Genomic DNA, 23,771 nt, shown 5'->3' with positions numbered 1-23,771 from the left:
GTGGTGAAATGTGACAGCCCCCCCCCCCCCCCCCCCCCCCCCCCCACACACACACACACACACACACACACACCTCATCTGCGCTAATCAGCTCCGTCAGCCTCTTTTGTCTTTATGCACAGCGTTTAACAGCAGAGCCGAGCAGAACCAGGACCGAGCCGAGCCGAGCCGAGCAGGACCAGACACACGGAGTATCCCGAGCCAGAACGGATTTTAAAAATGAGATGAAGATGGGTTAAAGGCGGAGAAAAGACGGAGAGATCGGTGCTTACCTCATGACTCCGAGCCGAGCTGAAGATCACTGAGGGAGAGAGAGAGAGAGAGACAGAGAGAGAGAGAGAGAGAGAGAGAGAGAGAGAGAGAGAGACAGAGAGAGAGAGAGAGAGAGAGGCAGAGAGAGAGAGACAGAGAGAGAGAGAGAGAGAGAGAGAGACAGAGGAGAGAGAGACAGAGAGAGAGAGAGGGCAGAGAGAGAGAGAGGCAGAGAGACAGAGAGAGAGAGAGAGAGAGAGAGAGAGAGAGAGAGAGAGAGAGAGGCAGAGAGAGAGAGAGGCAGAGAGACAGAGAGAGAGAGAGTTTCTCTTTGATGATCCTGATGGAAGCTGCTGTATTGATGTTATTTTATTGAAGTATAATAACTGACTGTATAACAGGATCAGACAATCCGGATGTTCATGTTAATTGATCACGCTCCTGTTTATGCCTGATGTTTTTAATGATGTGTTTTGTCTGTGTGTTGAGCTTTTAAGCTGTGTAAAGCACTTTGTCTAAAAGCGCTCTATAAATAAAATTATTATTATTATACATGTCGATGACGTCATCACCTCTCTGTACATACCGGTAAGTTTAGTTGGAGTATTATCTTTGTTATGGGATCTTTACTGTCCAGTGTTAAATCAATGATGAAACACTAAATCAATACTGTTAGAACAGTCCTCTGTATCCTGTTTCAAGCTGTGCCTTATTACCTCTCACACACTGACTGTAATTCATCTTTTGAAATTGTGACGTATGTTGTTTTTTTTTCTAATTAAAGTCCTGAAGATAATTAGGGAAGCAATTTAGGCTAACGCTGTTTTTCCATTGTGCACTTTGAGGGAAACAGTTTAAATAAAAAGTTCAAATGTTGAGATTGATGGTTTGTTCCATTTGGATCTCTGCAGTTAGAAACTGTAAACTTATCTTTAGAACCAGAAGTGACCATATTTGGATAAGAAGGTGAACCCTCCCTCCTCTCCAGCTCCGCTCACTGATTGGACCAGAGAATGAATACTGTTCTTAGAAGTGTTGTTTATTTATCAGTCCTTGTCTCTGGTTTGGCGTTTACTGTGGTAATAAAGATGCTTCCTGTCTGTAGTACCTCAGCTCGCCACCAGAGGGGGCCACATGTCAGTTTATAATTCCTCTCTTTGCTTTGACTGATTTAAAGAAATTAACCAGATTACAGCAGATTAGATTAAAGAGGAGTAATGAAAACATGTCAGATTATCCCCCCCCCCCCCCCCCACACACACACACACATGTACACACACACACACACACACTCCCACTTATCACACAACACCCCCCCCCCCAACACACACACACACACACACACACACACACACACACATACAGGAAGCCAGATACTGACGTCCTGTAAATGAAGAAGGGAGTGGGGAGGCCTCGGGGTAGACCCAGGACACGCTGGAGAGACTATGTCTCACGGCTGGCTTGGGAACGCCTTGGGGTCCCACCAGAAGAGCTGGAGGAGGTGTCTGGGGTGAGGGAAGTCTGGGCGTCTCTGCTTAAACTGCTCCCCCCGCGACCCGGCCCGGATACGCGGTAGAAAATGGATGGATGGATGGACAACATCCTTAAAGTAGCTGTCATGTTCTCTGTGTTGATCATGTTGTTTTTTTGTCTGCCTGCCATGATCACATAAAGCTGTGCATGTGTTGTATTAAGATGTTATGTTATGTGTTCAGGCCCGGTTAGTCCTGGAGCAGTGTGAATGTAGGCCAGCGGGGGATTGAGGAGACTCTCAGATTCTCTCTGTGATCATCTGACTGTTTAGATTGTGTTTGATAAATCTTCATAGTTTCTATCAGTCAATCATCAGTTTAGTTCTAAAGACATGTCTTCACAGGGGGACGGAGAGGACTCATGTTCGAGTGGAGCAGAGAGGAGGATCCAGACCAGGAGCTGGACTGCAGACAGTCAGTCAGATCAGCACTGAACAAAGTAAGACTGGACACCTTTGTGCTTCTGTGATCTCCTAAAACACGACTTTAATTGGTCAATGTCAAAAGTCTAGAAATTAAAACTCATTTTACTTCTTTTACAAAAACATCTGAAAACAATAATCAGATTCTATCTTTCTCTCTTTCAGTAGATCAGCAGGAGGTTTTAGATCAACATAAGGTCAGTCTGAGGACGAGATGTGAACGTGTGACTGAAGGAACTGATGAAACAGGAAGTAGAACCCCCCTCAACAGGATCTACACTGAGCTCCACATCACAGAGGGGCAGAGTGAAGAGGTGAACACCCAACATGAGGTGAGACAGATGGAGACAGCCTCTAAAAAGAAGAAGACCCTCCATGAGACTCCAATCAGGTGCCAGGACATCTTTAAAGCCTTACCGGACCAACAGGAACCAAAGACAGGAGCTCAACCCGACCAACAGGAACCAAAGACAGGAGCTCAACCCGACCAACAGGAACCAAAGACAGGAGCTCAACCCGACCAACAGGAACCAAAGACAGGAGCTCAACCCGACCAACAGGAACCAAAGACAGGAGCTCAACCCGACCAACAGGAACCAAAGACAGGAGCTCAACCCGACCAACAGGAACCAAAGACAGGAGCTCAACCCGTCCAACAGGAACCAAAGACAGGAGCTCAACCCGACCAACAGAAACCCATCAGAGTGGTTCTGACAAACGGCGTGGCTGGTGTTGGAAAAACCTTCTCAGTGCAGAAGTTCACTCTGGACTGGGCCGAGGGCTCAGAGAACCAAGACGTCAGTCTGCTGATCCTGCTTTCATTCAGGGAGCTGAACTTGGTCAGAGATCAGCGCTACAGTCTTCTTGAGCTGCTCCGTGTTTTCCATCCAACATTACAGAAGGTGGCAGCAGAGACGCTCGCTGTCTGTAAACTGTTGTTCATCTTTGACGGCCTGGATGAAAGCAGACTGTCATTGGACTTCACAAACAGGGAGGTTGTGTCTGATGTCACACAGAAGTCATCGTTAAACACACTGTTCACAAACCTCATCAAGGGGAATCTGCTCCCCTCAGCTCTCATCTGGATCACTTCTCGACCTGCAGCAGCCAATCAGATCCCTCCTTCATGTGTTGACAGGGTAACAGAAGTACGAGGCTTCACTGACGCCCAGAAGGAGGAGTACTTCAGGAGGAGGTTCAGTGATGAAGATCTGTCCAGCAGAATCATCTCACACATCCAGACCTCCAGGAGCCTCCACATCATGTGTCTGATCCCGGTCTTCTGCTGGATCACTGCCACAGTTCTGGAGCACATGATGAGCACAGAGCAGAGAGGAGAGCTGCCCAAGACCCTGACTGACATGTACTCACACTTCCTGCTGGTTCAGACAAAGAGGAAGAAGAACAAGTACAGTGAGGGACATCAGATGAGTCTACATGAGCTGATGGACGCAGACAGGGAAGTTCTTCTGAAGCTGGGGAGGCTGGCGTTTGAACATCTGGAGGACGGAAACATCATGTTCTACCAAGAAGACCTGGAGCGGTGTGGTCTGGATGTCACAGAGGCCTCGGTGTACTCAGGAGTTTGTACAGAGATCTTTAAAACAGAGTGTGTGATCTTCCAGAAAACAGTCTACTGCTTTGTTCATCTGAGCGTTCAGGAGTTTCTGGCTGCAGTCTACATGTTCCACTGTTTCACCAACAGAAAGAGAGGCGTAGTGGAGGCTTTTCTGGGTGAAAAACTGAGAGTTTCAACCCTGGAAATGTTCCTAAATAATTCAGTAATAAAATCCCTGGAAAGCAAGAACGGTCACCTGGACCTGTTTGTTCGCTTCCTTCATGGTCTTTCTCTGGAGTCAAACCAGAGACTCTTAGGAGGCCTGCTGGGTCAGACTGACAACAGTCCAGAAATGATCCAGAGAGTCATCAACAACCTGAAGGAGTTGAAGAGTGAAGATATCCCTCCTGACAGAAACATCAACATCTTCCACTGTCTGACAGAGATGAAGGACCTCTCAGTCCATCAGGAGATCCAAGAGTTCCTGAAGTCAGGGAACAGATCATGGAAGAGACTCTCTGAGATCCACTGCTCTGCTCTGGCCTACATGCTGCAGATGTCTGAGGAGGTTCTGGATGTGTTGGACCTTAAAAAGTACAAGACATCAGAGCAGGGACGACTGAGACTGATTCCAGCTGTGAGGAACTGCAGGAAGGCAGAGTAAGTCCAGATGTGATGAGTAGTTTCAGCTCATAGGACTTGTTGTTAGTATCCCTAGCAATCAGCCCTTCCTGGATTTGAGTGGGAAGAGGGGAAAGAAGAAGGGAAGTGGTGAAAGGAAGGAGGCTGTCTGTGGTCGGTGACGTGTCACTTCCTTTGTTTATTGACAGCTGATAAATGTCCTAAATTAGTGGATATTTGAGGCATCCTTCCCCTTGGGAATTAGTACTCCCCCTGCTCTCTGCCATGCTTTTGGGATGATTTGTTTCTTCCATGTCACCCTCATCAGTCTCCACAGAAACCGCAATACTCTTGGAGTGTCTTGTATAACCGGTAAGGAACTCCATTGAGTCTTGGTGTAGAAGCTACCCTTGCCCTCTTCACAGACAGCTTTGGGGGTCTCTTGTGTCGAACTGGTGTTCTGGCTGAGGAATTGGTGGCAATGCTGATGGAATATTCCTTTGTTCCAGTCTTTGCTCGTCTGAATGTGTCTCCATCAGATGGTGCTCCAGGTCCCTCTGTGGCCCCTTTAGGGATCTGTTCTTTCCCCTTCTAAATAGACCTTTCCCAACCCTGACAGGATCCTTAAAGAAGGATGTTCTTACCTTCTCTTTTTTCCTGCGTAGAGTTCTGAGAGTTTCTGCTCTCCGCAGTCTTCAGCTCTGCTTGCAGGAGGTCAAAGTCTTCACTATCTTCCAGTCATGATTTCTTCCATCAAGCTCAGATCTTTTCATTCCATCATTTATTCTATGGTTTTTAGCTGGTTTTCTGACAGAGGACAAAGAGTAACATATGTCTTCAATCTTGACACCATAATCCAAGTCACAAGTCAGATATAACAAAGGCTAATTTTTAAATTTACCACAGAATTAAAGATATGACTTCACCTCAACCAAAGTAAATCAGTAGACTAAATTAATGAACTCATTCACTGCTACTTATTACTCTTCAACAAAGGAAACTTCCATCTTAAGCACACAGTCCAAACTATCAGGATTGATGAGGCATTCACATGCAGTCAGCAGGTGAGCTGGCTGCCTTAATCAGCTCTGAAGCTCCGCCCATCCAGGAAGCAAAATGCCAGGAAGAGGAGAGTGAGAGAAGGAGGGGGGATTTTACACCATAGACATGATGTCCTCCATAACACTCCATTAGTTTCCATTCATCTGTAACATTTAGTGAATGATTGACAGGTGAAGAATGTGCAGGTTTGAAAACGACTGATGAGGTGACCGAACAGGACGAACTGTTTAATCATCAGATGTGAGATGTAAATATCAAACACTACTTTTATAGCTCACATTTCTCTATTTTATGTGTCACTACAGACTTTCTGACTGTGAACTCTCAAAGACTCACTGTGACGTCGTGGTCTCAGCTCTGAAGTCCAACCCGTCCCATCTCAGAGAGCTGGACCTGACTAAGAACGAGCTGCAGGATTCAGGAGTGAAGCTGCTGTGTGAGGGACTGCAGAGTCCAAACTGCAGACTGGACACTCTCAGGTCAGATCACTGACTGTAATATGTTTGTGTGTTGTGTGGCCAGGTATGTTTAACACACAAGGAATTTTACTTTGTTAGTCTGTGCTCTCTCTGTACAATATACACATAAAACATACAACAATTAGTTAAATATAGAAACACGTAATTAAAGACTAATATGTACAGACTGAATAAGATAATAGTGCAGTGGTGAGTGGTGCATAAGGATGATGAAGTGAACATGAGGTAGTTATTTTTTTTACAGTATTTACATTATAGAGTCTACAATCTAAAGAAGTGAAATCAAAGAAAATGCCTTTAATAAAGGAAAAGTCAAAAATGCAAGAAAGTGATTCAGAAGACTTCGATGACTCAGATAGTGAGCGACAGTTATCTGATTCATGGATCCCTGAAGGTCACAAGACCAATGACTGTGGTTGCAGTTTTCTTGAACTAACTAAAGGAAAGGGGAATTTTAAAGTGGAGGATTTTCTTTCCAAATCGATCTTTGTTTGTAGATTTTTCAAAGTGGTTGATGAGACAGAAGGGTGATGATGGAGAGCAGCCTGTTCTTCATCTGTGCACATGAACAGCTGGATGAATGTTGAGCTGACATTTGGAGGATTTAGATTTAGTGAATACACAATCAGAAATGATCCTCTAATCATTTAGAGAAAACTTGATTCATCAGGACAAAGTGATGTTGAGATACTCATCACAAGCTGAACACATGTGACTGGATTACACATTATTTTTATTCTTTTATTCTTTATTCAGATTGCTGGGTTGCAGTTTGTCAGAGATCAGCTGTTCTTCTCTGGCCTCAGCTCTGAAGTCCAACCCCTCCCATCTCAGAGAGCTGGACCTGAGAGAGAACAAGAACCTGCAGGATTCAGGAGTGAAGCTGCTGTGTGATTATCTGCAGAGTCCAAACTGCAGACTGGAGACTCTGAGGTCAACGGATGTTAAAAATGAGACATTCATTGTCTCTGTGTTGCCTGTGTAACTGTTTATTTTTTGACGGCTTTGATTTTCCATGAAAGCTGCAGGAAGTGACGTTTGATGCACGTTGTGGACGTCCTCCTCACACAGCTCTGCTTACAGAGAGCAACAGTCCAGCCTGACTGGATGGAGAATGAAATTAAGATGGAGTCTGTTATCACAAATAAACAACCAGCATCTAACACAACACAGACTCCACGTAAACAGAAGAAACAAAACAAGTTTTTTCCTGTAAAAGCCCATCAAGCCAAACTAGAATCTGAGCGGCGTCGAGTGAAAACTGGAGTGAACACAGGAGAGCTTTTTATTCATGGAGGGAGCTACGCTGAGTTTAGGGGATAAAAAGTGACTCAGACATGGCTCCACTTCTGTAGAAAAAGGAAGATAATTCCTCTACACCTTTTGAATTTCACGGCCGATGATTTCAATTAAATTTAATTCAAGGTCAACTTTATTTGACCTCAGGGGGCAATTCAAAGGCAGAAGATGTTCGCTCGTGTGTGTGAGCGAGCAACAGGCTGCTGGTGCAGTTAGCCTAGCAGCCTGCAGTGTCACTAGAAATACAGGATTTTTGAAAGTAACATATAATCCCTTAAACTGATTACATTCAGCTCACTGTCATTTACATTTACTTCTTTTATTCTTTATTCAGATTGGAGAGCTGCAGTTTGTCAGAGATCAGCTGTTCTTCTCTGGCCTCAGCTCTGAAGTCCAACCCCTCCCATCTCAGAGAGCTGGACCTGAGTGACAACAAGCTGCAGGATTCAGGAGTGAAGCTGCTGTGTGATTATCTGCAGAGTCCAAACTGCAGACTGGAGACTCTGAGGTCAGATCACTGACTGTGTCATTCATTTCAGGATTTATATATTTTCAGTGTTTGTCTGAATTGAAATCTTGGGGAATTATATTATTTGAGAGATTTGCATTTTTTTCCTTTTTCTGACTCAGTGAAGTAAAGTTGAACAAGGTGAACATGAAGCTTCTGGTTTCCTCTGGTTCTGTTAAGAAGTGAAATCATGAAGACTTGTGATTTGATAAATGTACCAACATCACAGACCTGACTGAGATAGAAGACTTGATTCATCAGGACAAAGTGATGCTGAGATACTCATCACAACCTGAACACATGTGACTGGATTACACATTATGTTTATTCTTTATTCAGATTGTGGAGCTGCAAGCTGTCAGAGATCAGCTGTTCTTCTCTGGCCTCAGCTCTGAAGTCCAACCCCTCCCATCTCAGAGAGCTGGACCTGATCTACAACAAGCTGCAGGATTCAGACGTGAAGCTGCTGAGTGATCTTGAGAAGAATCCAAACTATGGACTGGAGTCTCTGAGGTCAGTGTCTCAGTGTTCTTTAGTAAAGCCTCCACATATTTGAATGTATTTAAAGTGGTTACAGCTCTGGTTTTCTAAAAAGAAGTGATTGTAGTCCTGCCGTTAAAAACCCTGATATGAACGACTCCCTCTGGTGCAGAACGCCGTTTAGCCTGATCCTCACAGGTTCTGTTCCCACAGCAGGTGAGCTTCAAGTAGCAGGGTTCTATCTCCATCACTGACTCTCTGCAGACTGAACGTCTCTCCGGCTCGTTCAGGGTTCGTAGTGATGTAAACCTAAACTCTGCAAACTCTGCAGATGAGCTAACTGTTGCTAAAGCTGTGTCACTTTGGATACAAATATGAAAACAGTTTTTACCAGAACAGGGTTGTTTTTGTGGATTAACTGTTTAATTTTGTTTTGCTGTGGAGCAAACATGGAGGAGGAGAAATGTCTCCCTTTAAATCTCTGATTAAACAGGATTTCTGAAACGTAGTAGCGCCCTCTACAGGCCTGGAGCTCCTCTGTTTGCTCTCTGTTGCATGTTTGTCCTGGTCGGAGGCTTTTTGACTTTTTGATGAACTGTGAATGTTTTTATTTTGTCCTTTTTTAAACAGGTTTATTTGATCAAACATGTCACATGGTTCCCTCACTGCACCTTTACTCCACTTTGATAAAACTACAACCTTTATTTTGGTAACTGTATTTAATTTGTCTGTGTTAAAGTCATGGAGGCCATGTTGTTCTGCAGCAGAGGGGGTAACAGGTGAAATGCTGCATAACTCAATGTGAAAGCTCACACTCAGCCGTTCAGTGTTAAAGTACAAAGGTGGAGTGGGGGCGGAGCTTAGTTACAGCGCTGATGAGGAGTCAGTATGGAAAATGATTTCTGTCATCTCTCTTCTTCTCTCATTAGGTGTTGATGACCTCCTTCATAATGTGAGTGATCACAGAGGAGGAAGCTCCACCATGTTGTGTGTGCAGAGAGCTTCATCCATCAGGGACTGACAGAGGAATCTGTTCTGCACACATCACAGGAGAGGAAGGTCAAACATGAAACAGCTGCAGTTATTCTTCTCATGTGATGATTATTTTGATTCTATTTCTTACTAAAAGTCCAAACCAGAACGTGATCATCTGTAACATGTATTAAAATCATCTTCTCTTTAAAACATGTTCTGACCTCATCAGGAAGTGACCTCACCTCGCTCTGTGACACGGGGCCGACTGTGAAACGATCGAACGCTGAGACTGTAGGTCCGCACGCTCTGCACTCGTATTACTAAAGACTTGAAACATCAGAGCGATGCAACTGTTGAATTTGTTTGAATATATTTGTGTTTATTTCTTTTGTATCCATATAATCCATCTATCATTTAAATCATTCATATAATCAAAACTTCTTTTTATTCATCATTAAACATTTTAAATATATAACCATGTGATTTACCTTGTGCAGCTGTTAGCTCAAGTTAGCATGCTACTGGAAGCAGATGCACCTCACACACACACCTCACACACACACCTCACACACACACCTCACACACACACCTCACACACACACCTCACCTCACACACACCTCACACTCACCTCACACACACCTCACACACCTCACCTCACACACACCTCACACACCTCACCTCACACACACCTCACACACCTCACCTCACACACACCTCACACACCTCACCTCACACACACCTCACACCTTTTATTACATTTGATATTTTTGACTTTACTGATTTGTCTTCATGTTTTGCCTTTTCAATAAATCTTGTCTTCAAATGTTTTGAAATCAGTTTTTTGAGTTTCTTCAGGACGGAGCCTCATAGTGTGAGATACAACAACACGGCACACCTTTACTGACCTTTACTCCACACACCTCACACACACACCGAGTACACACCTCACACACACACCTCACACACACACCGAGTACACACACACCGTGGACACACAGCTCACACACACACAGAAGTGGTGAAATGTGTTTTGTCCTTTGTTAAAATGTTTTGTTTCAGAAAATGTGAATTTGTCTCGAGCTTTGTAAAACTGTTTCATACTTTTGACTTTTGCGGTGCACTTCCCAGCCACCGTAGAAAGGACACACAAAGAGCTTTAAATGTAAAATAAAATAATCACATTCATGTTTTTATGTCTCAGTTCAAGTTAAACACATTTTCTACAGTTTCTTTGTTTCTCATGGAATAATTATTGACATGTTTTCTTTGTACATTCAGTCTTTTCTATCTTCTGATGACGTCACATTGTGACGCTGAAGGTGTGGAGGGAAAATGTATTTTTACTTTCGGAGGAGGATGAGGCGTCAGAGAGGAGGCGGGGCATGGGACTTCCGGTTCTGTGATAATAAATCTTCAGTTTAAAATAAGAAGTGTGTGACTTTAACTGAGATTATAGGATGGCCTTTTAAACACAAATAAAGAACCTCTAAGTGTCTCAAATAAACAAACTAAATATTGATGTTTTATTGCACACCTCTTACATCTTTAAGTCTTTTCCCCAGCAGAGCTTCAAGCTCTGAAGGTTTACAAAATTCAGGCTTTTATTCTGAAAAAACACAAGGGAAATCCCAGAATAGTAGTTTCTTTTTTTCATGTTGTATTTGCATCCGCTCCGAGAAAGGAGGAGGTGATGATGATGAAGGAGGGAGGAGGAGGAGGAGGAAGAAGAGGAGGGCTGATGTGTGCTGATCAGCAGCAGGTCTGATGATGATGATGGTGATGATGATGATGATGGTGATGGTGAGGGTGATGCTGTGAGTCAGAGAGCAGGGGGTTCAGGATGCTCACAGCCGCTCCGGAGTGAAGGCAGCCCGCAGACACAGAGACCGACGCTCCGCAGAGACACGGTGAGTCCGCGGACATCACACCGACACTCACGCACCCTGAGCGGGCAGCAAGCAGGCAGCAGCCCCGCGGGCAGAGCTCCACAACAACCGGCCTGATGCTGCTGAAATGTGTGTGTGCGTGCGTGTGTGTGTGTGTGTGTGCATTCATCAAATACAATGTCTGCGCGTGCACTGTAGCAGACCGTGCACGTGCGGAGTCAGTGTGATTTGCATGATGAGGAGATAACGAGTCTGATTGAAACGAGAACAAAGCAGCAGGTCAGCTGATTGTGCGCGTGCGTGTGTGTGCACGTGTGTTGTATAAGTATGTTTTGTGTCGTGACGACAGAGAGCACGAGACTGGCTAAAACGATCAAAATACCAGCTGGTTTGTTCTTCATTGTAACTAATAATAAGGTCATTGATCATGTTCGGAGTGGGAAACAGATGTTCTCTGATAAATAAAGAACTCAAGTAGAAGCTGTTCTTCAACTTTAAAAGAATGTCCCAGATTTCAGTTTTTATGTTTTGTCTTTGTCTCCGTCTCCCTCTCTCCCATTTTCAAGCCCGGCACAGTTTTAGCCGATGGCTGTTTCATCCTGAGTCTCTCACATTGTGCTGCTGTCAGTGTGGAGCAGACTTTAGTTCAAGAAGCCCTGGGTATACTTGCTTACGGGAACACATCAGACTCACGTCTCCTGTGGTGGTTTGGAGCGTTGGTTGTGCACGTCCTTAGAAAATAAGGTTAAATGCATATAACCACGAGGCGCAGACAGACACGACAACACAGGTGGAACGTTTATCAGAAAGTGAAGGAATCAAATCAACACCTCAGAATCCACCAAGAGCTGGAACACATGCTGAGGAGAGGGACGTCTGACTGTGCCTGACGATGGATGGATGATGGAGGATGGATGGATGATGGATGGATGATGGATGGATGGATGGATGATGGAGGATGGATGGATGATGGATGGATGATGGATGGATGGATGGATGGAGGATGGATGGATGATGGAGGATGGATGGATGATGGAGGATGGATGGATGGATGATGGAGGATGGATGATAGATGATGGATGGATGATGGATGGATGGATGATAGATGATGGATGGATGATGGATGGATGGATGGATGATGGATGGACAGGCAGCCTCATGTTGAACAGTCTGAGATGGTTGAAGCAGTCTGACATTAATCTCAGAATATTCATGAGAAAATGTTCAGCACAAACTAAAAGATGTGAAGAGCTGAAGGTGTGACACTGCAGTGTGTGTGTTGTGTGTGTGTGTGTGTGTGTGTGTGTGTGTGTGTGTGTGTGTGTGTGTGATGTTGTGAAGTTGACTCTTATTTTAGACTGTGATTATATCCTGCTGTTAATGAATGTTCTTGCACATGAATAAATGAGGTGAGATGACAGACATGAAGCCTGTTGGAGAAAAAGACTCAAAGAAAGATGGAGGATTTCATGTCACTGTAACTCTGAGGAATCTTCTGGAAGCCTCCGTTTTACTTCTATTGATCCCTTCTTGTTTTTTTCTGCTCCTGTGAGACGGATCTTCGGACGCTCTGTGGTGTTTCCCCCGCCACCTGCCCACACGCAGGAAGTGATGTCATACAGTGTGGGCAGTCGTGTTGCCATGCCGACGTCCCCTGCTGATGATGACATGTTCGCCGTGCTCTCTGAGTGCACAAACCTCTGCTGTCCGTCTGTCTCCTCCGAGCAGCTCGCACACACGCAGTCTGGTGTTGCCATGGTGACACACAGAAACACAAAGGATGCTATAAAGAGGACGATTGATTAACGAGCGGTTGATTAGTCACCGCTCTCAGTCGGCGCTGAGATAAGGAGCGCTGACGTCGCTGAGCGGCAGCTGATCCGACGGTTAAAACGCCTCTTTCTTTAAATGAGGTTTGGTGAAAGAAAAACGTGACAAGGACTTGATGAGGTAAACGCTAGAAAGGCTTCAGGCCGATCAGCCCTCATTCAAACAAAGAGGATGTGTCTGAAGTCCACACGAGGAGAGCAGGTGTGAAGGTGCTGACTTCACTCTGTGATGCACAGTAAGGAAGAGACGCCTGACGTGTGGAAACAGTCTGCAGTGTTTCCTCTTCTCTAATGGGATGAACAATCGATGCTCATCCTCAGGGGAGGAAACAGCTCGGCATGCTGGGAAACACCCCGAGCCTCCTCCTCATCTTTTATTCATCATGTGCAGACTGTTGCTGTCGCCGCGTTTAAACCCACGTGTGTGTTCATGTAACGCTCCTGTTAACAGTGTCCACCACATGCAGAGCTGGCTAAACACTGAAGCTACAGTGTCCACCACATGCAGAGCTGGCTAAACACTGAAGCTACAGTGTCCACCACATGCAGAGCTGGCTAAACACTGAAGCTACAGTGTCCACCACATGCAGAGCTGGCTAAACACTGAAGCTACAGTGTCCACCACATGCAGAGCTGGCTAAACACTGAAGCTACAGTGTCCACCACATGCAGAGCTGGCTAAACACTGAAGCTACAGTATCCACCACATGCAGAGCTGGCTAAACACTGAAGCTACAGTGTCCACCACATGCAGAGCTGGCTAAACACTGAAGCTACAGTGTCCACCACATGCAGAGCTGGCTAAACACTGAAGCTACAGTGTCCACCACATGCAGAGCTGGCTAAACACTGAAGCTACAGTGTCCACCACATGCAGAGCTGGCTAAACACTGAAGCTACAGTGTCCACCACATGCAGAGCTGGCTAAACACTGAAGCTACAGTGTCCACCACATGCAGAGCTGGCTAAACACTGAAGCTACAGTGTCCACCACATGCAGAGCTGGCTAAACACTGAAGCTACAGTGTCCACTACATGCTGACCTGTGTGAGAGGAGGGGGGGAGACAGCTCTCTGTGATGATTAGAGTTTAGACTGCAGTACTCATTTTAAACACTAGGTGCTAAAGAAACCTGTTAGCTAACACACACGCAGTGTTAACAGGCTCATGGTGAGCTGAAGGAGTCAAACAGCTGTTTTGCTCGAGCTCTCTCTGTTGATGTGTTTGGACATTAAACACAGCACACACACATTTACTCTTCTGCTGTGTTCATCTGGCTGTCGAAGGATTAACACGTCTCTGTTTCTGTTCTCACTTCATCATTTCAGCATTCATCTCCAGAGAGCAGCAGGCGAACTCAAACTCCCAGCATGCCAGAGCAAAGTAACGACTACCGGGTGGTGGTGTTTGGAGCCGGGGGGGTCGGGAAGAGCTCGCTGGTCCTTCGGTTTGTGAAAGGCACATTCAGAGACACCTACATCCCCACAGTGGAGGACACCTACAGACAGGTGAGACCTGGACCAACCACACTGTGCTGTCTAGAAACATTTGATAGCTATCATCATAGAATGGTTTGAACCTCTGTCCTCATGTTCAGTCATTGAGCAGCACCTGTCCTCTCTGCAGGTGATCAGCTGTGATAAGAGCGTCTGCACGCTGCAGATCACAGACACAACAGGAAGTCATCAGTTTCCCGCCATGCAGCGCCTCTCCATCTCCAAAGGACACGCCTTCATCCTGGTTTACTCCGTCACCAGCCGCCAATCACTGGAGGAGCTCAAACCCATTTACCAACAGGTGACCGGCTGTCTTCGTCTTTAGAGATGATCATAGAGCTCAACAGTCCCCGCCCACTTTTTCATTGGTCTGCTTCCCAATCGTTCGTTGACATTTTACTCCATATTACATGATGAGATTGAAGCTTGTAACCATGACAACCAGCTACCACAATACTCAAGACTAGTATTGGCACAAGGCCGTACATGTACATGTTCTTCTTCTAGAGTCAAGGGACTGGACATCCCACAATCCATTGCAAATTATATCTCTTCCTGTTGAATCTAATTTTAGTTATTGTTATAGTGTGAATTATCTTTAGCTAGCCTGCTAACGGAACTACCCCTTTGCCATGGAGTTAAAAAAAAGCTGCAGTTCCTCCAGTGTCCACTAGAGTCTGTCTCCTGCAGTGAGTCAGTCTCCATAGAGCTCTATGTTAAAATGTCCAACTTTACAGCTGCAGTTCCTCCAGTGTCCACTAGAGTCTGTCTCCTGCAGTGAGTCAGTCTCCATAGAGCTCTATGTTAAAATGTCCAACTTTACAGCTGCAGTGCCTCCAGTGTCCACTAGAGTCTGTCTCCTGCAGTGAGTCAGTCTCCATAGAGCTCTATGTTAAAATGTCCAACTTTACAGCTGCAGTTCCTCCAGTGTCCACTAGAGTCTGTCTCCTGCAGTGAGTCAGTCTCCATAGAGCTCTATGTTAAAATGTCCAACTTTACAGCTGCAGTTCCTCCAGTGTCCACTAGAGTCTGTCTCCTGCAGTGAGTCAGTCTCCATAGAGCTCTATGTTAAAATGTCCAACTTTACAGCTGCAGTTCCTCCAGTGTCCACTAGAGTCTGTCTCCTGCAGTGAGTCAGTCTCCATAGAGCTCTATGTTAAAATGTCCAACTTTACAGCTGCAGTTCCTCCAGTGTCCACTAGAGTCTGTCTCCTGCAGTGAGTCAGTCTCCATAGAGCTCTATGTTAAAATGTCCAACTTTACAGCTGCAGTGCCTCCAGTGTCCACTAGAGTCTGTCTCCTGCAGTGAGTCAGTCTCCATAGAGCTCTATGTTAAAATGTCCAACTTTACAGCTGCAGTTCCTCCAGTGTCCACTAGAGTCTGTCTCCTGCAGTGAGTCAGTCTCCATAGAGCTCTATGTTAAAATGTCCAACTTTACAGCTGCAGTTCCTCCAGTGTCCACTAGAGTCTGTCCCTAGAGTTATGTACACATTGACATAAGTACGGGTGTGGCTGAGATGATTGACAGGTGGGCGTGTTGTAGCTGTTTGTCAGGAGGTTTAAGCCCCGCCTTCGTCTGTTTCTAAGGTTGATCTGAAGTGAGGTAGTCAGGGTTTCCAGCTGCCATCGTCAGGCTTCATAACGCCTCCTCTGAAACCACTCGGTGACGTCACTGAGACTTCGTTCATATTTTAAACAGACTTTGAATTAAACTTGAGCCTGACGTTTTCTTTAGAGTCAGTTTAAAGGAAATATAAATGATAACAAACATGATGGACAAACTGTTATAAAAGCTCGCTGATCATTTATGAATTCCCTAAAGCCTTGACCCTTAAAGTTGCCTCTGAACAATCTGTCTGACCCGATCCATTTCCCTGCAGGTTCTGGCCATCAAAGGCACAGTGGAGTCCATTCCCATCATGCTCGTGGGCAACAAGAGCGACGAGACGCACCAACGTGAGGTGGAGACAAAGGAGGGCCAGGCTCAGGCCAACGCCTGGAAGTGTGCCTTCATGGAGACGTCGGCCAAGACCAACTCCAACGTGAAGGAGCTGTTCCAGGAGCTGCTGTCTCTGGAGAAGAAGAGGGACATGAGCCTCAGCATCGACGGGAAGCGCTCGGGGAAACAGAAACGAGCCGACAAGCTGAAGGGGAAGTGCAGCATCATGTAGAGCGAGGAAAGAGGAAAAAACTGAATGTGGAAACAGAAACAGGGGGGGGGGGGTGAGACCGCCCCTCCTGTCTGTCCTCAGCTCAGCATCACGAGGGAGAAGTCTTCTTCTTCTTCTTCTTCTTCTTTGGTGGCTGTCCTCCTCCGTGTGTCCGAACAGTGAAGCCGAGAGGAACAAATGATTAGAGAAACTGTACAGGGCTCAGCCTGACCTGGAATGTGTCTGTAACCATGAAAACACTTTCAAGCTAAGTTTACGCAGCAGACTGACTGCTGCCACGTCAACCGTCACACACGTTAAAGGAATACTCCGCTCGTTCACACCGTCTGAATGCAACCGCCTGTAGTTATGATTGTGTTGACAGAGTCTCCATTTACCAGTCAGAGCAAACTAAAGTCACCATCACTAAAGGAAGAGATGCATCTCAAGGTCTTCACTTAGTTTCCCCTCAGTGATTACAGCACTACCACCTGGCACATTAATGTCACCCCTTCCATTAAGGACCAATCACAATCAGGAAGAGGCGGAGCTTCTGATATGAACTTTGGAAACAACAATGGTGGTGGAAAAACTAATCTGACTCGCCTTTACTAACAAAGCTGTCAACATTACTGTTCACCTGATGACATCACACACTGACCTTTGTTACTGTTCACCTGATGACATCACACACTGACCTGTTACTGTTCACCTGATGACATCACACACTGACCTGTTACTGTTCACCTGATGACATCACACACTGACCTGTTACTGTTCACCTGATGACATCACACACTGACCTGTTACTGTTCACCTGATGACATCACACACTGACCTGTTACTGTTCACCTGATGACATCACACACTGTTCACCTGATGACATCACACACTGACCTGTTACTGTTCACCTGATGACATCACACACTGTTCACCTGATGACATCACACACTGACCTGTTACTGTTCACCTGATGACATCACACACTGACCTGTTACTGTTCACCTGATGACATCACACACTGACCTGTGTTACTGTTCACCTGATGACATCACACACTGACCTGTTACCGTTCACCTGATGACATCACACACTGACCTTTGTTACCGTTCACCTGATGACATCACACACTGACCTGTTACCGTTCACCTGATGACATCACACACTGACCTTTGTTACTGTTCACCTGATGACATCACACACTGACCTGTGTTACTGTTCACCTGATGACATCACACACTGACCTGTTACTGTTCACCTGATGACATCACACACTGACCTGTTACCGTTCACCTGATGACATCACACACTGACCTTTGTTACCGTTCACCTGATGACATCACACACTGACCTTTGTTACTGTTCACCTGATGACATCACACACTGACCTGTGTTACTGTTCACCTGATGACATCACACACTGACCTGTTACTGTTCACCTGATGACATCACACACTGACCTGTGTTACTGTTCACCTGATGACATCACACACTGACCTGTGTTACTGTTCACCTGATGACATCACACACTGACCTGTGTTACTGTTCACCTGATGACATCACACACTGACCTGTTACCGTTCACCTGATGACATCACACACTGACCTTTGTTACCGTTCACCTGATGACATCACACACTGACCTTTGTTACTGTTCACCTGATGACATCACACACTGACCTTTGTTACCGTTCACCTGATGACATCACACACTGACCTTTGTTACCGTTCACCTGATGACATCACACACTGACCTTTGTTACTGTTCACCTGATGACATCACACACTGACCTTTGTTACTGTTCACCTGATGACATCACACACTGACCTTTGTTACTGTTCACCTGATGACATCACACACTGACCTGTTACTGTTCACCTGATGACATCACACACTGACCTGTGTTACTGTTCACCTGATGACATCACACACTGACCTTTGTTACTGTTCACCTGATGACATCACACACTGACCTTTGTTACTGTTCACCTGATGACATCACACACTGACCTTTGTTACTGTTCACCTGATGACATCACACACTGACCTTTGTTACTGTTCACCTGATGACATCACACACTGACCTTTGTTACCGTTCACCTGATGACATCACACACTGACCTGTTACTGTTCACCTGATGACATCACACACTGACCTTTGTTACCGTTCACCTGATGACATCACACACTGACCTTTGTTACCGTTCACCTGATGACATCACACACTGACCTTTGTTACCGTTCACCTGATGACATCACACACTGACCTGTTACTGTTCACCTGATGACATCACACACTGACCTTTGTTACCGTTCACCTGATGACATCACACACTGACCTTTGTTACCGTTCACCTGATGACATCACACACTGACCTTTGTTACTGTTCACCTGATGACATCACACACTGACCTGTTACTGTTCACCTGATGACATCACACACTGACCTTTGTTACTGTTCACCTGATGACATCACACACTGACCTGTGTTACCGTTCCTTTGACCTGTTTGTCCTCGTTTTGAGATCCCTAACCACTTCCTGTTCCTGGGCTTAACTTCCTGTCCTAACCTTGCAGCTACAGGAAGCTCCTTACTTTATTTCAAAAATAAAAGCACACAGCAAGTAAAATAGCAGAAGACTGTAACTACTGCCTAAACTTTTTTTATGTTTGAATGCTAATTAATATTACTTCAAACCTGCGATTAAAAAAGCGATTAATCAAGATTAACTATCAATACCTTGAAATGATTTGACAGCCTGATTTATTCAAGTCTAAAGCTGCTGCTAAAGCCAGGACACGAACATTTTACCATTCTCTTGGTGAAATGTCCTTAAATAAAAGCAAACATGATTTGCACTGAGGTAGTGATCCCTACCATCATCAAAATGTCCCCGAGGCCCCGTGTCCACCGGGCTTTTTATTGACAGCGCCAGCGTCCTTTTTTAGGTGTATTCAAGTAGAGAGCGTTTGTAGCAGCAGGCGCTTCATCCGAGTCCTCCCGAGTCCTCCGAGTCCTCCCGAGTCCTCCGAGTCCTCCGAGTCCTCCGAGTTCACAGCCAGCAGGGGACGCAGCGTTCCTTTATCCAGCTGACATTTCCATCATGATTGTCGTTGATTGATTGTCTTCATCACCGTTCAGACCGTACAGAACAGGATGTTCAGCTCAGCTTCCTGCCGTCATTAGATGAACGCCTACACACGGGCTAACGGTCTGTTAGCGCAGTGTTTCAGCAGCGTGCTCTCCTGCCAACAGGTGTGTGTGTGTGTGTGTGTGTGTGTGTGTGTGTGTGTGTGTGTGTGTGTGTGTGTGTGTGTGTGTGTGTGATGAGCTGACAGACTGCAGAGAAAACAACACATTCTTCGTTTAAAGCTTCAGGGAACTCTGATGGTTTCCACAAACGAGCTTCTAGAGAGAACAACATCCGTTAGCAAAAAACACAAAATGGCTAACGGACCAGCAGTGGAAACATGCAGCTACTCAAACTGTAAATATGAATTAAAGGTTCAGTCCAAGATTTATTTGAAATGTTTCGCCTCCAGATTCTTATGTTTCAGTTCCATATACAGAACTATGTTTAGCCTAGCTTAGCAAAAAAACTGGTGACTTGGGAAAACTGCTAGCCTAGCTCCTGAAGGCTCGACTTTACAACTTCTCCTCTTCTGAATCACAAGGCCAATTTTGTTAGCTACAAGCTATCCACCACCCAGTACGCTGAGTTAGAAGTGACAATAAACCTGACGAGGATCTGGAATATTTATTTTTTTATGTTTTGGTGCACTTGTGGGTTTTGTGAGCTAACGATTAGCATTAACGCCTTACCTGAATGTTTACCGTTCTCAACAAAGAAATGAAACTTATATCTCCTGTGCAAAATCCATTAAAGTTGACTTTCAGTGATTTTTCACCTCAGTGTGTGTTTCCAATGTTTTAGCGTTCTGAATGCTTATTTGTTGTATTAAGCTGTAAGTGACAGCAGGGGGAGCTGTTTGAGGTGTGACATGTGACCTTATGTTATGTCGTATTAGTCAGTATGAGCTGCGCTGTACGAAGCCCCCAAAGACAAAAGTGTTTGTAAATCAATTCCTTAGTTTTAAAATCCATTCGCACAGATTTGCAAAACAGGGAATTTGTACATTAATATCATTTGTTTATAAAAACTGCTGTTCCAGTGTTTTTTTTTCTTACCTGAAATTTGACGGGCTTCTTCTGTCTGAAGAATGCAAGTTTGAAAATTAAATAAATCAGTCTAAACCGCCGATGTTGAAAAATGAACCGATGCTGAAGTGTAACATCATGCAGTTCCTGAAGTGTCCACTAGGGGTTTCTGCAGAAGCAGCAGCCTGTTTTTACAGCAGACATGAACATGTTTACAGCCTGCTTCAAAAAACCAAATAGGTGTGATTAGCTCATGTCTCCATCCACACACACTGTACGGGGGGAATGTTTTGATGACTCATCAGTTCTGATTGGATGAAGGATCAGAGATATTCACAATAAGGCGTGTAGCTGAGCTGATTGACAGGTGGGCGCCGTGTAACGGTTTGTCAGGAGGCTTAAAACCCGCCTCAGCTCTCAGCCTGTCGTTAGCTTGACTCAAAGTTAGCCTGAGACAGCATGGGACTCCAGCGCCCCCTGCAGGAACACATGTGGGACTCCAGCGCCCCCTGCAGGAACACATGTGGGACTCCAGCGCCCCCTGCAGGAACACATGGGGGACTCCAGCGCCCCCTGCACGAAGACCTAGGTGATGTCACCTCATTGCATCCCTTTTTTGTCTGCCTGTCTTGTAAACTAAGGTCTCTTCACAATAACATAAAGTCATGCATGTATTCCGACTTTATGTCCTGGAGTTGAGTGAGTGCAGGCCAGCGGGGGAATGGTTAAACACGGTACGCCCTCAGACTTCACAGGACCTGATGAACTGAGGGACAAGAGTTCTGCTGCCACCTGGTGGCTGAAGTGTCTCATGACTGCTGGCAGCTACGTCGCTGTTGGTGTGGTGAGCCAGAGACGTGCAGGATTAGCGAATGGACTTCATTTACAAGTAAAGGTAAGACCACGAATACACCGCAGTTTTATTTTTATTGAGTATGAATTGTGGAATGGCAAAAAAAAAAACAATGAGGGCAAATGCGCTCTTTCTCTGAGGCGTTATGAATTTAAATATATCTCTTTATATGAGACAAGCTCCGTGAATGGTGGATTTAAGCTACTCTATAAATGGGCATCAGAGAAGAGCTTTAACTAATTAAAACAGAGTTCTGCTGCCATCTTGTGGACTTCTACTGAAGTGAGCTGCTGAGGGATTCTGGGAGATTTTTAAAGAGACTGCAATGCATTGTGGGAACGTAGGAACAAAGGACTGGAGATAAAAGAATGACCTTGTGTCTGTGCAGGTTTAAGAGGAGGACGCAGAGGTTCAGTTGTGTCCTTCAGGCCACAGATTCAGTCCGCCTGCGTGCAGGACTAGACTCCTCCCCCCCGCTGTCATGACCTTTTTAATCACCTACAGACAGAGAGAACCTCGAACCCTCCATCGAAGCAGCTCTGAAGTCTGAACACGCTGCGTTAGCTCGTAGCTGCTGTGTGCTGATCTCTGAGTCAGAGCTGGAAACACACACACACACACACACACACACACACACACACACACACACACACACACACACACACACACACACACACACACACACACACACACACTGATTGTGTTTCCAGATGTGCAGAAAGTCTCTGACCAGAAGTGAGAGGAGAAACACGTTTCATTATCTCTCCCCCGTCACGGCTCAGCACGATGGGCGAGCTTTGTGCGCCTGAACCTGGGTCAAGGTCACTCACCTGGGACTTCTTCAGCCCCCACCCTGTATCAAACACGTCTACCTGCTCAGGTCTCTGAAACACCTGCAGGATTGTTGGGACCGCCTTCAACAATCATCACTGAGGTTTAAAACAAAGCACAGAGAGAAGGTTTGACCCCGAGCTATAAAATCAGCTCCTGGGTTCAAACACATCCTCACCTTCTGCCCAGAGCTGCGTGTGATTGGCCCAGACTCTCCCCCTGGCTCCGCCTCCTCCCTCGCTGCAGAGTGCTCTCAGGTGCGCAGCGGGCAGCAGCAGAGAGGGAGAGGACGGTAATCCCTGAAAAACTTTGCATCTGTTACCTGTTCAGCAGGATCCAGGAAGTCCTACGCCCAAATAAGGAAGTTGATTCTCTGTTTTTGACATTAACGATCGTTTTCTCTGTAAGAAGAAAATGTTCTTTTAAAACCAAACTGTCCTGACCTACACGTGCTAAAGTTAAAGAGTGTGTGTGTGTATGTGTGTTCAGTGTTGTTCATCACCTGAACAAACACACATTTACACACTCATATTGATCTGTCCCAGAACACACACACACACACACACACACACTCACACTGCAGGGCGCACTCTGTCCTCTCCTCTGATGACGGGAAATCTCTCTCCAAACAAAACATCTCAGTCTTTCCCGTCTCATCTCGGCTCTCTGTCTGATTGGTTGACATACTTCAGAGCTGCTTGCTGATTGGCCTGAGACTGGCTTGGCAGCAGCCAATCAGCTCAGTCTGTGCTGGTGGTGCGCTGCATCTCATGAGGGGTCTGACTGTCGGGAAGAGACGGGAGGAGACGAGCATCACCTCCTCCTTCCCCTCCGCTCGCTGTTTCCGGGAAGTAAGAGAGAGAGAGAGTTTGTGTGTGTGTGTGTGTGTGTGTGTGTGTGTGTGTGTGTGTGTGTGTGTGTGTGTGTGTGTGTGTGTGTGAGTGTGTGTGCGTGTGTGCAGGATCATGACTCAGTGTTTGTCAGATGCTGAGTCGTGCCTCTGCAGCCCTTCATCCCTCTCTTTTTAATTTAGTGTTTTGCTGAAGGTGACAAATGAAGCGCGCTCGGCGTGACCTCAGACGGTTTGATCCCAGCATGCATTGCAGCTATGACCTCTGATGCATTTCCTCAACAGTCCTCAGGAATCATCCACACTTCCTCAGTGTTCATCTTGTCTCTGTTCACTTGTGCAGAAACAGGAAGCAGCAGGAGGTTTAATCAGTCAGGACAGCATCGTTTCATCCCCAGCGTCATCTCGTGTTTGAGAAGAGCAGGTCGAACAGCTGACCTGTTTGTGACCCCGGCCCCCCCTCAGATGGATCCTGCATCATCCCATCAGGTCGAACAGCTGACCTGTTTGTGACCCCGCCCCCCC

General features: G+C 45.8%; 3 protein-coding genes across 5 annotated transcripts in view; 2 read left to right on the top strand and 1 right to left on the bottom strand.

The window, feature by feature from the left end:
* The window catches only part of apc2 (APC regulator of WNT signaling pathway 2), a 30,169-nt gene extending 29,853 nt beyond the window's left edge, over positions 1 to 316 (bottom strand). The window contains exon 1 of one of the 2 annotated variants that reach the window (XM_079350287.1): positions 273 to 316. The gene's annotated coding sequence lies outside the window, so the exon portion shown is untranslated. The other variant, XM_079350286.1, reaches the window with a different exon arrangement.
* A 2,070-nt stretch (positions 317 to 2,386) lies between these two features.
* LOC306828080 (protein NLRC3-like) lies at positions 2,387 to 9,211 on the top strand. Its single transcript, XM_079350300.1, has 6 exons — positions 2,387 to 4,424; positions 5,753 to 5,926; positions 6,683 to 6,859; positions 7,560 to 7,733; positions 8,073 to 8,246; positions 9,143 to 9,211. Exons 1-6 carry the CDS (start codon positions 2,548 to 2,550, stop codon positions 9,147 to 9,149), a joined length of 2,583 nt encoding a protein of 860 aa, XP_079206426.1. The 5' UTR covers positions 2,387 to 2,547; the 3' UTR covers positions 9,150 to 9,211.
* Positions 9,212 to 10,829: 1,618 nt separating this feature from the next.
* Positions 10,830 to 16,908, top strand: diras1a (DIRAS family, GTP-binding RAS-like 1a). 2 transcript variants are annotated; one of them, XM_079350291.1, is made up of 4 exons: positions 10,830 to 11,096; positions 14,233 to 14,412; positions 14,531 to 14,701; positions 16,282 to 16,908. In XM_079350291.1, the coding sequence occupies exons 2-4, from the start codon at positions 14,275 to 14,277 to the stop codon at positions 16,570 to 16,572; spliced, it is 600 nt and encodes a 199-aa protein (XP_079206417.1). In that variant the 5' UTR covers positions 10,830 to 11,096; positions 14,233 to 14,274; the 3' UTR covers positions 16,573 to 16,908. The 2 variants fall into 2 exon arrangements, with proteins under 2 accessions (XP_079206417.1, XP_079206418.1); XM_079350292.1 differs by lacking the exon at positions 10,830 to 11,096 and adding an exon at positions 11,333 to 11,354.
* The last annotated feature ends 6,863 nt before the right edge of the window (positions 16,909 to 23,771 follow it).

The sequence above is a fragment of the Symphodus melops genome (genome assembly GCF_947650265.1).
Source record: "Symphodus melops genome assembly, chromosome: 8".
In the NCBI taxonomy this organism is placed as follows: domain Eukaryota; kingdom Metazoa; phylum Chordata; class Actinopteri; order Labriformes; family Labridae; genus Symphodus; species Symphodus melops.
This window is presented reverse-complemented; position numbering and strand designations above follow the sequence as displayed.